The sequence below is a fragment of the Haliotis asinina genome, chromosome 2 (genome assembly GCF_037392515.1).
Source record: "Haliotis asinina isolate JCU_RB_2024 chromosome 2, JCU_Hal_asi_v2, whole genome shotgun sequence".
NCBI lineage: Eukaryota > Metazoa > Mollusca > Gastropoda > Lepetellida > Haliotidae > Haliotis > Haliotis asinina.
The window spans coordinates 72,033,069-72,050,274 of record NC_090281.1 but is presented as its reverse complement, the minus strand read 5'-3'; the positions used below and the strand labels follow the sequence as shown (position 1 = coordinate 72,050,274).

The window sequence follows — 17,206 nt, the reverse complement described above, 5'->3', positions numbered from 1 at the left end:
ACACTGCTATTCATGCACAAGGGGGATATTTGATCAAATCTAGCTAGTCTACAGTTCACTTCAGAATAGTGATTTCTTACATTTATAATGTTCCAGTGAAAGAAAAAAATACAGCAACTTGATCTTGAAAGCAATCATAATGATATGACAATCATTTGGCTTCCTTAACAAGGGACATCAAAAATAGGCATAAAAACACTGTACCTATGTGTGGAATCAAACTTGGGTTTTAAGTGTGACCAGGAAATGTTTTAACCACAAGGCTACCCCAATCCCGTGTGGAGAAGGTTTACTCACCATCATCATGGGTCTCCTTGTTGATCTCATTGTACGCCTTTTCCCTTGCTTCTCCACTGTCACCATCATCTGTCAAATACCATACACATCATGTCACACTGCTGCTCTCATGTAAAGTGGACATCATTGGTCAGATACAACTACAACTCATTTTTCAGTTTGGGCAGAACCACTAGTCTCACATGATTTTCACTTTGTCTCTCCCTGTACACAGTTGCAATACCGTAGCAATGCAATAAAAAGCTGACAACACTTTGGTGGCTGGGAAATGAATAAGGGAGTGAGTATGGTTTTACACTGCTTTTACCAACATTCCTGCAACATCATGGCAGTGTTCACCTGACACGGGCTTCACATACTGTGCCCAAGTGGAGATTTAACGCCTGTCTTTGGCGTGACAATGAAACGCCTTCACCATTTGGCTGCCCCACAATTCAAGTGAAATGACATAAGATTTTTCCTTAAAACGAAACTGCGTAAAATCCATCAATGTTGTCATCTACCTAATGGTAAAAATATTTTTACACTACATAAACGATTTCTCTTGATGAGGTCAACCAGTCAAGATCTTCGGAACTGACTCCAGAAGATGGCCTTCCATTTAAAAACTGGACAAAAAACAGAGTAGCATTTCTTTTGCTGTTCAGTATATGTTGTATCCAAATTCACTTTATGCTGCTTGTCAACCATCTTTTGCTTCACTACACTAACTTAGTCATAAATCCTGGAATGGTAATACAAGACGACATCTTGTTGTCTAGTGAACGATGCAATATTCATCACATGACAGGTCAATACTAATCAAAAGATCAGCCAAAAAGCAAGGGCAGTGTCAGTCATGTGATACAGAGTCACATGGTACAGATAGAGGAAATACATGTAACAAACCAGAAGAAAGAATCTGAATTAGATGTATGACAAGACACAACGTCTTTAGTCCATCCTTAAATTTACTACTTCCAACATAGATCAAGCAGACTTGAGTCGCTTTCAGTCCTGGTGAATGACATAGAAGCTAAGCTGAATCTGATAACAGGTAAGGTAAGATATAACTATATTATCCTGGAGGAGATTCTTTTTGTATCAAAAACAGGTAGGATAGCAAATCTACCTGTGACAGCCTCTGCTAGAGCTGATGCAACCTCTGCATCTGTTTCAGGACTCAGTTCTGGAAGTGAAACATTTAAGGCCTTTATTTTGGGAACAACCACTAACAAATCAGATCATATGATAAACACATTTGCCTCTGGTGTAAATGCTAAGTCAGTGATAAATGTATTTTACATAAAGTTCCTAAGAAACACATGGAAAATGAAGATATGAACATACTAAATGGGCTGATGACGTGGGGAAATGACATTCACCAAGGTCAAAGATACAGTGTTCTTGATGGCTTGTATAAATAAATTCAGGACATTAACTCTTCATGATTGAACTCCTTAAAGAAGGATGCATGATTGTTTGGGACCCTGTCTGATCTGCAGTCATCAGAAAAGGTCAGATCTGTTGACATTACTCAATGCAATGAAGATCTTATTTGTAGACCAACACCTACCTCTAGACGTCCTGCGTGGAGGGGACCCTGCTGGAGAGGCTTCAGAGCTTGCTTCTTGACCTGTGGTCCCAGTGGAACACTGGACGAAAGTTATCCCCCCTACCCCATTGCTGTCTCCGTTCTGGTCAGTGGCGGTACTGCCCTCTGACACGACAGTCTCCTTGGGGAGTGGTGGTGCTTCTGCTTTGAGGATCTCCTCTGCCACAGGGTAGTCCGACTCCATGGCTCCTGATACAAGGGAAACCATTGTTGTTGAACTATGGGTCAAAGTAATACTGCTAATGATAATGACCCTGCCAGAACAGTTTACGAGCCAACTTTGATATTACATGATAGAAATACGTCCATGAGTATGGAATTAAGCTGATACAGCAATACTCTGACAATATGACAGGAAATATGGATCAAACCCAAGAAATCTCTTTAACTACCAGCTCCCAATATTCTACTGCAAGGATAGTGTAATGCTGACACTGTAAGTTAGTTTCATGCGTCTTTGAGCAATATTCCCACAATATGCAGACACCAGAAATGGACTACACATGCTGTGCTAATGTGTAAAATCAAACCTTCGGCATGATGAGCTTCATCCACTAGGCAACCCCAATGCAACTAATGTTGACATAGCAACATTGGGCTCCATACACTGCACTGTTGAAATTGCAAGTAAGTCTACGGATTGCCAATGTTCATGTGGACGATAAAACCCAGATATTCAGTTTGATGAGCTGATGCTTCTACCACCAGTCTACATGCAAGTGAGTGTTCATGTTTACCTGGCACACTGGCTATACAGAGCATGTGGGTGGAGGACACCCGGAACGAGTCAAGGATGTCCCCTGGGTTGTTGGAGTCGATGACAGACACTCTGCTGGTGGCATGTGTGCTGGTGCAGATCCATACTAGAGACGAAAACTGCTCCTTGTCTGCAGACTTCAAGTTTTTCTCATGTTCCTGAAAATCAACAGCAAGCACTGATTAAACAAGTAAAAGTGGCATTTTAGAAGCTGTATTATACAGAGCGTATCAGCAAAAATGGTTTTACACCACACTTAGCAATATTCCAGCAATATCATTGCAGGGGGAACACCAGAAATGGACTTCACAGATTGTGGGGAATCAAATCTGGCTACCCCATCGCCTCTAATGAAGGAGGTGACTTATGAAGATGAGGCCAGCGATCAGCACATCATCATCCATTTCTTTGCCTGCACTCTCAAGTTCATAAAGGTTCTTCAAAACACAGCGTATACATGTACCAGGGATCAGAAATGCCGACATAAATTTGACTTAGTAGAAACCAACATACCAGGAGAAGATAGTTTCCTACTCATGCACCTCCTCACCTTGAGTTCTTGGTTCAGTTTCTCAACTTCATCCTTTGTTTCCCTCCTTGTGTCGACCTCCTCAGGTGGGTTGGCATAGAAGACACTGGCTCCCACCATAGAGCCACCATCTCTTGTCTTACCACCTGTCAGGTTCACTCCAGCTGCACACCAGATCTAAGGGAGATAGCCAAAGCTCTTACAGTCCTTATTCAGGAACAAAGGACATTGTGTAGAAGGTTCCACACAAGGACCAGCAATGTAGTAATAGTATACATGACTAGAGTAACTGAACATGGCCAGGCATCAGTTGTAGAGTCCCTGTACCGACAACATATAATCCAGACAATGCACCGTTTCACACAGGAATATTAGTATCATGAGTGCCATAACTATTTAATCTCACATAGCTACCTTACTCAGCAGCCAGAGTGACAAGATGGCATCCTCCTCATCTTATTTTAGTTCCATCTCTTGGCTAAAGCTGGGGCAATGTGAGCAAATTCTGCCAGCAATTCTCCCAAAGGTATCATTTTTGTATTATTGATTTTAACCAATTCCTAACCACATGTCAAATCTCACAAATTTCTGTTCATTTATTACTTGTCACTGACTGTGGCAAACCACCTATAAGTGTACATTACAGTTATTTCAGTGCTTGACTTCTTTTCATGATGCACACAAACATATAGCACTTCAAGTATCATCATGGAGTCTGTTTCAAAGATAATTTATTGTCTTCAATTCTCATGTGAAAATATGAGAATGTTGAGACACAACATTCCCTTACATCACATGAAACCAAACTATGTTCATATAATAAACTAATAGAAAATTGCAACATCAAAACATCTGGCAGAAAAATGAAACTTCGTCATCTTTTCCAAGGGATCCTAAAGGGCAAGAGCTGATGATCATTGTCATGAAAGACTACCATACATAACAGGTTCAAAACAAAAGAAGGCAAAACTAGTTTACATTTTTCTCTGATGGTGACAACCATCCACATATGAAAGACAATAATGAAAATCAACTGATGATATCATGCAGGTTCCTTTGCTGCTAACATCATTTGGTATTAAAAGAAAGCAACCGAAAGCATCTTTTGTAACCAGTGACTACTACAACACTACAATATCAAAGTAAATACCTTCATACACAATAGCCATGTAATAGGATCACATCATGATTTATGTTAACGTAAGAAAAAAGCTAATCAATCTCACTGAAAACACATCTTTACTTCGATACAACACTTCTCTGTATGAAGATAAAAAGACATCTTTACAGCTGATGTCAGGTGAATCCGGAGCAAGCTTTGACTGCCTCTTGAAGGAGTGTTCTTCAGCTGACCAGAAGTCAGGTTCCAGAAATGATTCAGCCTCATTTCTTTAACTTTAACTCCACAATTTGGAAATTTCAGTTTTCAGAAATCATACATGCTTCACTATATTTTACCTGCCTGGACTCATGCTGTCACATCTTCATAAGGAGAAGTATTGTATCAAAAAAAAGATCTGATTTTATCATCTCAATGAAACTGAATAGTAAGCATGCTTATTACTTCCACCTGTGAGGAACTACTCCTGTTTTCAGATCATCACAAGGAGAGGTATCATAAAGAGTAAATGATCTGATTTTATCATATTCAATTTAAGACTCAATAGCAACATGCTCACGTCATGGGTTTACTGTTTACATGTCCGTGAAGCTCACACTCAAGTATTCAAATTATTTTGGGAACCAACCGTATGTACACAATATAACTGCCATAAATAGCTGCTGATCAAATACTGAAGTTTGAAATATTTTCATTTGAAAACCACCTCAATGATGTACTCAATTCTGAACGGTGAAGCTGTTGACCATGAAATACAATAAATGATAGTGAGATGACAAAAACACACACGTTCTGGAACTCACATGAGACTCCCATGAGAGTGACTGTAAAAAAGGTGTTAGACAAAAGTAAAACTAATTGTATTTTAGATTGTGTTCTGCAGGAGTAAGGTAAGAAAGGAGATTTTTTTAAACAGCAAAGAGAAGAATGTTCAGCAAGACAAGCATTCTAGGAATACACATGAACAATTAGTCACCTTCTCAGATGTTAAAAGTAGTGTTAAATTAGAAAGGAAAAGAATATGATTACTGGAAATATGTTTAGGAAACTGCCTGAAAGGATCCAAAATGATCAGACACATTCTTTGGAATGCAATCTTTACCTGTTCACAGATGTGCATATTCACTCTGTAACCAAGTTACTTGCCCTCATTAGCTTAATGTCTCTTAAAACAGCATTTTAGAGATAACATTACTGTTAGTTTTACGAAAATTTGCAACACAGTATTGTTCTCTCGAAAAAAGGTTCAGCATTAGTGCAAATTTGGATCCCAACACACTTAAGAGACACAACTCTATCCTGGGTTGCAAGGTGCACAAGATTGCAAATGATTTTCATTGTACTGTTCTGAAGTTACACCTATATTCGGCACTCATGGATCATTTCACTGCAGAAGTTAGGAACATAAAAGAACATGTTGTGGCAGACCTAAATGTCATGAATCTACCCTGCAGCATGATTAGAAGAGAAGATAATTAGAACTAGGTAGCTATGGTTTCAGTTCTACAGCACAGAACTGACACATGTAATCCACACAAGCAATGTAACTAACCTTGAGTCCAGGTTCTTTCTCCAGGAGGGGGCGACAGTAGACAGGGACTGGGACAGGTACATGGCTCTTGGAAGACTGTTCACGAGGGAGCTGAGGGGTAAATTTGGCTGGCAGACTCCATCCATAAGCCTGCATTCGTCCATCATCTTTCTTTACATGTGCCCTAACTTGCTTATACTGCTCTCTTCGTTCCTTTTCTCGCTCTTTACGAGTTTTCTCGGCAGTTCTGTAAGAGATAACATTGTTGTGGTAAACTTTGAAGTACCTTCCTCTTTGTGTGTCAGTAAAAGATTAGGAGTCACTTAGCCAAAAATGTTGCTTGGCTACTAAATTTGGCTTCCATGTATCTCCTTTTCTTTACACAACTGTGACCAACCGTTTTCAAACTTTAAAAAACGGGCGACTGGACAACAAAGAAAAGGTGAGTAACAGACAGTCTTGTCCAAGGGCTGAGATTAGAAAACAGTTTTGAATATTGTTTAAGTAGTATTACAGTCTTTGAGTCTTTCGCTGACAATGTGAAAGTGTTGGATCATTCACCATCATTACATTCATATGACTGAATGTGACTGAGTGGGCAAATTATGATAAGTGTATCCTAATTTTTCAAAAGGACCTGTAAGTAATCATGTGTCGACTACACAAAGATGTAACTGTAAACATGAACAACTTATTCATTACTTTCAACTACAGTGATTCAACACAGTCAGCCAAGCCACAAAGCCTGATCACTTAAGTCCACAAGCATAGGTTACTGACGACTAATCAAGCATGATTAAAAAACAACCAACATCACAATGAGGATGTCTCTTGGATTCAAACTCACAAGCACTGTATCCTGGCATGGTTGATAGAAACAATCTGCAAACTGAATTTCTAGCTCACCACGCTCAGTGTGCTCTCAAAAACTGCTGAACAAAACCACCTTAACATCATCAATATAGACCGATGAACAACTGCACTTCAAGGGTGGGGGGGTGGGGGTCTTACACAATTTTGATTTTTCATATGAGGAACAAGAATGTGACTCAATTATCCTTCAAAATAGTTGTACCATATGTACTTACGCATCATCTTGCAAGAACTCATAGGCTTTGGACTTCTGTCCGAGGTTGTATTTCTCCCTCTGTTTCTTGTTGGGGTCTCCGACTGGCTGGACCTGGGTAGTGGGGGCATTATACTTGACAGTGGCCACTGGGAGAGTAGCACTACGCTTCGGCTTGTTGGGGGAGTTGAAAAGGTTGCTGAAGCTGTAACATGAATACACAGCATGCTTCATCACAGGATGATGTGATGTTTCTGTCAGGTTGGACACTTATCATTCTCTTTGAAAGCCATGCAATACCACTTGTGAAGGGAATTAGTAGCAGAAATGCATGAAGAGTGTAAGTAAAAGTAAATATGCAAGGCTTTAGTGTTGTAAACAGACTCAGTTTATGATGAGCGTAAACATCCTGTCCATCATTCGCCCTCTTTGCAGTTATCTTTCCGATGCAAATAACTTGTTTGCAAGGAAGTTGGAAGTTTGCATGACATGTTGGAAGAATCATGTACAATGGCATCTTCATCTTTCTCTCTTGATTATCACAACTTGTTGTATGTCAGTAACATACAGATCACGCAAGCACTGCCACACAACTCCTGACGGATCATGTTTAATGATTTGCTCCAAGAATTCTCTATCTAAACACCTGCAACTTGCAGAATATGAAGGACTAATTTGGATGTTAAAAGCAATATGCAAGTCAAGATGCAAGCACTGCAGCCAGCCACCGATGATGACAATCGCAGGGTAATTGTGCAGACACACTGTTCTTGTAGCCTGAGGAATGAAATTATAATGTACCGACCATTCAGGGAGATCAGTGTAGAGGTTTATGAATAGACAACAAAGAATTTCATGTTATTTGTGGTTTAGTTTCAGACTTTAATATTATTGTCTCTCCAGTGTCTGCTTGTAGAGTACATGCTCTTCCTCATTCTGCTGCTAGTGCAGACGCAACTGTCAGGCAAGTCACTGTGTGTCCCGTATCTATCCAGTCTTATAATCATCACATCAGCTCTGTGAATGAATAACTTTTGTTTTATGCCATTTCTAAGCAACATTCCAACAATATCACAGCAGCTGACCCAAGATATGGGCTTCACACATTGTAACCATGTGGTGAATCGAACCCAGGTCTTTGGCATGACAAGTGAACACTTCTGCGATGGGTTCAGCCACATCCCCACCACCCCAGCTCTGCACTGACACAGCAGCATGCAGCTTCATCACTCACTCTGTTACTGTCACATGACAGTGGACTACTTCTTGTACTTACATTTCTTAATCTTTGCAAAAAATGAGTTCTGTAGCATATGCTTGCTGTACCTCTATAGTTTACATTTGCTTACAAATGTCATAGTGCTATGAATGTTTTGTGGCTCGGTACCCTGGACAAATTCACTAACTAAGTCTGTTTGGGAAAGATCATCATCAATATCTCCTGGGTATATCTTAAGATAAATCTCTACTCACATCTCATTTTCCCTTATTAAATTATCTAACCAGTTAAACTTGGAAACACAGTCTATGCAGATTATCTCTGAAAGACGTAGAAGGAGTTCCTGCAATATTTTAAAGTTTGTCTTGACAATCTGTCTGTATGATTTCCCAAAAATCTGTATATGCATCCAGGGTATAGTGGACATTTATCGGATTGTATACTCTGGAGATACCGAGCACGGGGAAAACGTGTCCTTATTCTTCTTCAGTTTCCTGTCATAGCTGTTTAGTAATCTTTTCATGAAATTCCTCTCACAGGTGTAATTTGATAGCATCATGTTCATCTAATCTGGCATAAATGAATCAGTTGTAGTGCATGTATACAGAATCTTTATCACAAAAGAATGGCGATAAAAGACTAAATAATTGATGATGATTATCTCTCAATTACCCTGGTAGCACACCAGCTGATCATTTACCATTGTAAAATATGTACATGTTGACTCGCGCATCTGCTCTCATAGCAGCCACTCTTGTTGACACATATATTTAAAAAAACAGCAGTATCCATGTTCTTAGATTTGTGTTCATTGTTCCAATGGCCACATTCCACAAAGCAATCTCATCTCTATGACAATCATAAGCCTACGTTGAAGTAAGACAGCTGCGACCCCTAGTGCCAAGACTGATTACCAATGGAGCTAATATTTCCTTTTGGAAACAATTATGTCTGGATCAGCTTATTCCTATCTCCAACTGACCTCATACTGTGCATCATGTACATTTCATTTTCTTTGTGGATACACCATGCTTGTAGTATGTAGCGAGATGACTGGTCAGTGTAGATGTATCACTTTACTCCACTTCTTGTCTATTTCCAGCTTGTGAAGTGAGTTCAGTGGAATCTAACGATTATATTACAATTTTCACGCAAGTGGTCTATTTTCACTCATTTTCCATTGGTTTTGTGGCATAGAAAAATATATTTCAAGGTCCTGATTTTCAAAAGCACTCATGTTATCTTAGACCTCATGTCAACATAATGCCTCATACGTCAATGTGAAATAAGTACACCTTGCCCTTGAGTCTTTGGTAGGATAAATACAAGCTTCATGGGTTTGACTTGAATGTGTGAAATGTTCTTCAATTCACACAACTGATGAGACATACTAACATACCTGCAGAGCTGCTCATGAAATAAACATCTCCTGTACACAGCTATTCAATAAATTTTAGTTCAATCCATGGTACATTTTCGGATTATGATTTGCTTCTCCATTTTGACCTTAGACTAGTACCTGTAAATAAATACTGCATAGAATATAGCCATGGGTGTAGACAGAAAGAGGATGTAAGAGAATAGGTGTGTTAATGCAACAGAGTCTTAATATCTAGAAATAAGCAGGAGACTTAAGGATGCTTGGTTATTTTGGTGTAGTATCAAAAGGATATTAACATGTATGTATGCTGTGGGTTACAAGGTTACTACAGAGAATATTATTGGTTTTCTTTCTTTTTCGTCAGATCTGTAGATCTTCACCACATTAAACTGTAATTTTTATCAGCTCAGGTGGATATGTCAACCAAACTATCTCTCCACATTATGACTGCAGACAGGAAACTCATCAGAAGCAATCTGATCCATGTTTTTCACAAAACTTTTGCCATCATGGCAATTGCTGATTGGTCACAGCTGGTCATACATGTTATAAATGCAAATGTTTCCCATCTTAAACAATGTATGCACAATAATTTCCAAACAGATTGCAAATATGGAGGTTATGGAGTCATCTTGATCCATTGTTAGTTGTTGGATGCAATGTGTGACAGATACAATAGCAAAAACCTTTATTAGTGTTTTGCAAATGGCTGCCAAGTACATTTGCAGTCAAAGGGAGACAATTTCAAGGGAGGTAACTCTGAGACTGTTTTACAGAACTGGCAAATGTGTGAACAGTTGATGCTGTGAGTGGATTCTCTTCCATGCTACCAAAATTGTCTCATGATCAGTTATTAGATTCAGCCATCCTGCTTGACGCGTCACATAGATTATCACAGCTATTGTGCAAGCAGACCATATCACAGAGAGTGATGACATGAATAGATCCAAAATAACATATTATGTCAACTATAAAATTAAATCTTATTCTTTAGAAAAAAAACCACACACACACACACAAAACAAAACAAAAAACAAAAAACAATTGCATTATACTTGAAAGAAATTAAATGCCAAAGTAGGAACTATTTCAGTTTTGAAATTGATTAATTTTGACTTAACTAATTAAGGGTAACACTGAGTGTTTGTGTGGTTCTTTAGACTTCTATTATCATACAGATATGGTCTACATACAACCACAGCAAATCAAGGGGGTACAAAAGCTTCTGCGCCAAGAACTGAATTGGCAAGAGACAGTGCAAAAAATAGGGTGAACTGAAAGTGTTTGATCATGCACACAATAAGGTACAATGTTTTGCCAGTTTGATCCACACTGATAACAGAGACATGATTTTTAAATAGGAAGTTTATTCCTGTAAAATACAATTATGAGTAGATTCAAATAGAAATAAGATTCATTTATATATGCAAATTTACATAAAACAATAAATAACACAAATTTCAACAATTCTGACAAATAATACAATAACAATGAAAAACACAAGATAACCAAATGGGATCAACGTGGATCAAAATGGCAGAAATGAGATGGTGTGCAAAGCACATAAGGGTACATCTACAACAGACCACACTTAGCATGCAACTGAGGAAGCAATAGCAAGAAGATATGGATTAGGCAAGGCTGTCAGGAGTCAAGCTGAAAACCTGAGAAGAAATAAATGCATGGTAATATCATTGATGGTAGATGAGTTAATATCCTTTTGGCCACAAAAATGAATAATTACTTGTTTCTTCGTCTTTTGGTTTAGTCAGTTTCAAATTGGATTTTTTTAAATGACATGTTTTCCAAAATCTTTCACCAGAAATTAATACTTAAAACTTTTCACCAGAAATTCCAGAAGACTGTAACTTACTGCCCACACATTCATTTTACACAAAGTGAAACATACTTTCTTCCTTTTAAACTCTATTATGGTAGCTACTTCACCCAAGTATTTCAGTGTTCTGATGTCAAACCTTCTTTTGAAATCTACAGGAATTAGGAAAGACAGGGGTCATGGGCCATTCTGCGAACTAGAATGAAAAATGGCCCATCAAAATTTTAAAGTTTACTATTGACACAAGGGCAATGTCCCATTCTAAGTTCAGAAAATGGCTAATAATCCTGAAAGTGGACCATTGTCAAAGTTCTCTTTCCCAATCCCTGAATCCCAATCCCAACAAAAGACATGTGGCAATTCCTCAGAAGTACACACATTATCAATTCCACACATCCTTTTGAAAGTTTCTGCCAAGTATTAACTATGGTAAGGGGGTAAACAGATGCCCCTTTGATTTCACGTTGATCCCATATGGTTGCACAAGGAATGTACACATTTCCCCTGATTCCTTGCTGACTAATGAAAACGGCTGAATATCTGTGAGGAGATAGAATGATGGACTAATGTCTGATTACACTACAGATGTCAATGTCAGTACATAGAGCACATGTACTGGGTAGGGAAAGCTGATGAGAGTTTATGAATAATGAAAAGATGATTAATTAATATCAAGACATGTCTATTATGCAAATGAACACAGAACATGATATGAATGGACAGAATAAAGATCTGGATGTTAAAAACAAGTTCAGCTCGTTCAAACATATTTGGTATAACATTTCCCAACCTACAACTTAATGGATAACAAGAGATCATAGAAGAGACATAAATGCTACATTTGGCACTGATGACAGTTGTCTTAACAACAGACGATCTGTGCCCAGCTACAACTGCAAGGAATCACAAGAGAAAAACACTTGCTAGGAGCATCACAAGGACAGATTCTCTTATTATTAACTCTGACACCTGGGATATAGTGTTTGATTAGAACCATGTACCAGTATGGATACAAATGTTAGGCATAATATTCATCCAAAATTGTTGGTTGATAATGATGTCTTGTATCAAAATTTTGTTAAGTTGGCACAAAAAAGTTTGAATCTGGATCCTGGTGGAAGGGGAATAATTATGAAAAACATTTCTTGGAAGATCATTTCAGATGATATCTCCAGTCTTCTTTAAACTCATATCAACATTTAAAACAGAAATTTATGCACTAAATACATTCACAGTAATTAGAGCAACTTCATGTAAAAAAATCTGTTTCTTTTTTAAATTAACAGTCACTTTGATATTATTTCATGCACATACAGATTCACACCCAGCCTTCTACAGTTAAGTAAAACTGCAACTTTACAGTGAGGTGTTTTCAGAGATTCTGTATAATCTTTTAGTAATGAAGATAAAAAGTGATTTTAAGATATTTTAACATTGGCAAAGGATACTTATGGGTGTATAGGAAAACTTGTTTTTCTGAGGTACTACAAAGTAACATCATGGATATGATCCCAGAGCTGCAATTTACTATATATTATACATTACACAACTGTAATAAATGGCGAAGTGCTCTGTTTGAAACTGAAAATAGTGTTGGATTTTAGCTGAATTCTAGAGATTCTATGCTGTGCTAGTTATTATCAGTGATCATCTGGCTCTCACTTGGAAGACCTGAGCACCATTTTACACAACAGATGGACGTAAAAAATAATTAGTGCACCACCATACATCATTAAAATTAGTCCAATGCCCTTATGTACTGGATTGTATTTTGGATGAATATATACACCATTTGAGCAGAGATATTACAATAACTAGCCTAGAAGTATTGTGTTGTTACAGCACCAATATGGGAATATGTAATCGTTCATCTCACAATCTTCCCTCACATTCTACACACACAACCTATTATCTCTCTGGTATTTCAGCATACTTAAAATTACAGCTTTATAACAAAGTGTTTAAAATTGTTCCTTTCATTAAATTCAAGAAATAGCATTTAACTCTTAAAAAGAAAAAAAACCCAATGTATCTAAAAAACATGTAATGTTTAAAACTGACCTTCTTCCAAATGAACAGAGCAAATGTTTGGATCTGAAATTTACTGTTACTTTCATCTACATATCAGTGTCCTGACCTGACTAGCACTTATTTGATCTGAGAGAGATCCTGTGAAAATGTCGTATTCAGATTCATACCATGTTCTCTCAGGACCATTCTGAGCACTAAGTTTACTCCTTAACGTCTCACATAACACTTTCATTCCAGAGCCATTTATATCACATGTAAGTTTGACACCAACCCGAGATTAGTAGAGTGTCAGAGTCGACATACACAGGAGCAGATACACATCACAACTCCAGATATGGTCAGCTGTTTCGATTAATTATCACAATTGATACATACACTGGCCTTTATTAAACCACCATTTCTTGCTCACAATTGTCATACTGATGAAAAGTTTTAAAAAATCTCAAAACATTTCCCTCCTCTGAAGTGTTTCAAAAATTCATATTTCCCCCATCTGAAGCAAGCAATGAGATCAATGAAAAATCATTTTTCATTCTGTCTAATAAAATAATCCAAATTTTACAACAGTTTGATAGAGTTGCCCTGACCATGAAAGAACAGTAACTATTATACACCACCGTGGTGGTCAAATTCTAATATGAAATCTCTTCAGATAACATGACAATCATTCTGAAGAAAACCTTACTGTGATAAGACACATCAAGAAGACCTCTTATGAGATCTTTTTTCTTTGAAAGGTCTGTTAGTCTTTGATTGTCTGGTGTTGCCATGTGTATCTGCTCCTGACAAGAGGTGTTTATTAACAGTAACTAAATTGAGCCTGTGCTATAAGTGCTGAATTGTGTTTGAACTGTTGGAAGGCTTTTGAGGCCGAGGGTTTGGTTTCTGAGGGCTGGGAAGGGGTGGCAGCAGCTGGGGCTGTGCCATTAAGGGTGTTATTGGTTGGGGCCTAGGTGTTGTTAAACGGGGACGAATTGGACGAGGCTCAATTAGTCTTGGTTGGACTAACCGCGGTGAGTCTTCTTTCGTCTTGACATTGTTTCTCTTTTTTTCAGGGGATGATGGCGTGGATGGTTCGGATGAGGAGACAATGCTGCTGAAACTAAACATGCACACACAGTCAATGTCTGTCCCTACGCGCAGGGATGTCATGCCAGGGACTTCTCCATACCACATGGACACAGGATGCGGCACACCTAATACCATACAGTCAATGATCACATACCAACAGTGCTTTAAGGAGGAAAGTCAAGGGGTCCTCATCATTATCCAAACATAAAATATAAATTCTAAGTGTCCTGTCATCAGAATGCTACAAAGTGGACCCCATGACCCTTTCCCAAATTCTGTACCAAGCACTTTTCAGGCCACAAAGCTATCAGATCTAAGCAGCAATTTCCACTATCAGGCCATAATCTAGATGAGAATTATCAAAGAACAAATCATTTATTTCTTAGAGATAAAAATTTGTAGAAATGTGAATGTTAGAATTAGGCAGGAAAGCACACTATTCCATTATAATATGTGTATGGTTACGATTATATTAATATGTCAGCCAAAAATCTGTGGTAGCAGGCTTAAAGCAGCATGTCAGATAATATCACCAAAGCAATGACTGGCAAGACACAAAATGGGAAAACAAACAACTGACACAAGTAAACAAGTAGATCATCACCAAGTTATAGTTAAAACTAAAACCATCAGCTATTACTTGGGTTAGCTCAATCCTTAAAGGAATTACGCTATCAATTATGAAATGCTTCAGGCATTATCTTAACCTGGATGTTCTTATGACAGGAAAGGTTATCCAGGTAGATCCTCCTTTGCTTATATTTCCTGGGATCCACTCAAATGGTTGTCATGATCTCAAAGTACCTGACCATTTTTCTATTTACATGGTTGTACCATGTCTTATTGATTGTGACTGAATACCAGAAATTCAACACTGATGAACGGACTGATATATCCAACAATGTTCAAAAATATATTGTTAATGGAAAAGACAAACTGCCAATGGCATGTACTATCTCACCTATTTCCTTTGTAAGTGTGATTTTGTTTCTACAATGTTCCTCAAAATCAAAGGGAAATTTGAGATTGTGAAACCACAGGAATGGATCTAGATATTACCATAGGTTCACTAAAATTCAAGCCTTGGAGGTACTGAGGATGGGCTGAGGTGTACAGGAGACAAATTGAAAATTCTAAATCACTAGTTCTGTGTGAATTCTCATGCCTCTGTAGATAAGCAATCTTGTTCACACTTACACACCTAAATTGCAATAGCCTGAAATTATACTTGTCCTCAGGTAACCTTCACGCTTAGCATCTGATAAACTATCTCATGCTCAGAGACTAGTGCCAACTGACATCCCTGCTTCAAAAGACGTAATTCTTACAATAGCTTCCTTCAAGCCATTTTCCTGATTCCTATAACAAAAGCGATATTTATGTTTCAAGTTTTGCAACGAACAGTTCCTATAATTTAAGCTGTCTTCAATGACATAGACCACAAGATGCAAGACAGGACGGCACACAACAGGTCGAATGCCAGAAAAACCACCACCAAATTACCGAACACCATGCTCAAACTTTCAACTAGACAAATCTAGACCGAAAAAAAAAGCCAAGAAAAATTCCCACAAGTCACATACTTTTCAATCCTTCACACGATTCAGTAAAAGTACAAAAATACATCAAATCTGACTGAAGTCTTTTAGAATTCACAACACAAGCATATGTTATTATGTATATAAAATACGTGAAGATGCTTTTCCATATGATTTCTGATTTTTTGCACTGTAAAATCTTCAAAAAAGTTCTACAAATACTTGAGAATTCATTCTTATCATTCTGTGATAAAATGTTGAACTGTCATATTTACACTGATATAGAAGTACATCTTTTGCATAGATACGAAACTACATACCAGCATATTATCCACCTGAGTATTGTGCCCTTAGATGATGATAATATATATATAGAGACAGTTGCATTTGAACTCTGCTATATAAAATACTAACAGCTACAATAAAATTAACATGCAAAGTCAATAAACGATTTAACCAAGAAACGTTTATTCGATACTCTGCTTGAATTGATCTTGCATTTGTTTCACAGATGACAAAAACTGACCACAGACGATGAGATAAATGTCTGGGTTTTCTTGCATACAATTCAATTTTTCACTTTTGACATCAGAGATTTGTAATCGTTTCATGTCAAACACTGAAAATAAATCTTACACTTAGGATAAATGTTTCAGGTCATTTTAGGATATTCAAACCCATCAGGATGTTAATACTGTTACTGTAAGCTGCATTTATTACAAAAAAAGAATTTTTGACTTTGCGCTCACAACTTATGCCACGGACTGACCATATAAGGGATAACATGATATTATAGACATTTAGAGGCAGTAATGGTGAGTTAATGTTATTCCTGAATATTGAGAATTATATAGGGCTATTTAAATTATTAAAATCTAAATATTTTAGATATTTAAATACTTACCTTACCATAGGTCTTATGCATATTACCTCAAGCTTCGCTAGTAGAGATCAGACAGACGTTGATTCGCCATTCCCTGAATGGCTACCTCGTATAATCTACGGATGTAGTCACGGAAGTGACGTGATCTCCCTACTCGCGGGAAAGCGAGCCATCCCAAAATTCACTTTTACTGGCAGCAGGAAAGAAAGGTCCGATGAGTCCAAAGTGGGGAGGAGCATCCAGCGTTGGGAGGGAGTCACCGCCCTATGGTAAGGTAAGTATTTAAATATCTAAAATATTTAGATTTTAATAAATTTTTAACTTACCTTACCATAGGTCTTATGCATATGGC

General features: G+C 37.8%; 1 protein-coding gene across 5 annotated transcripts in view; it reads right to left on the bottom strand.

Annotated features, from left to right (window-relative positions):
* Positions 1 to 17,206, bottom strand: part of LOC137274262 (C-Jun-amino-terminal kinase-interacting protein 4-like) — a 97,879-nt gene that overhangs the window by 53,067 nt on the left and 27,606 nt on the right. For 3 of the 5 annotated variants that reach the window (XM_067807364.1, XM_067807365.1, XM_067807366.1), the window contains 8 exons: positions 14,372 to 14,464; positions 6,917 to 7,099; positions 5,850 to 6,075; positions 3,199 to 3,354; positions 2,629 to 2,806; positions 1,853 to 2,080; positions 1,409 to 1,465; positions 298 to 366 (listed from right to left, as the gene is read on the bottom strand). In XM_067807364.1, the coding sequence (XP_067663465.1) occupies positions 298 to 366; positions 1,409 to 1,465; positions 1,853 to 2,080; positions 2,629 to 2,806; positions 3,199 to 3,354; positions 5,850 to 6,075; positions 6,917 to 7,099; positions 14,372 to 14,464 (1,190 nt within the window). The remainder of the gene's footprint in view (positions 1 to 297; positions 367 to 1,408; positions 1,466 to 1,852; positions 2,081 to 2,628; positions 2,807 to 3,198; positions 3,355 to 5,849; positions 6,076 to 6,916; positions 7,100 to 14,371; positions 14,465 to 17,206) is intronic. The other 2 variants (XM_067807367.1, XM_067807368.1) reach the window with 1 other exon arrangement.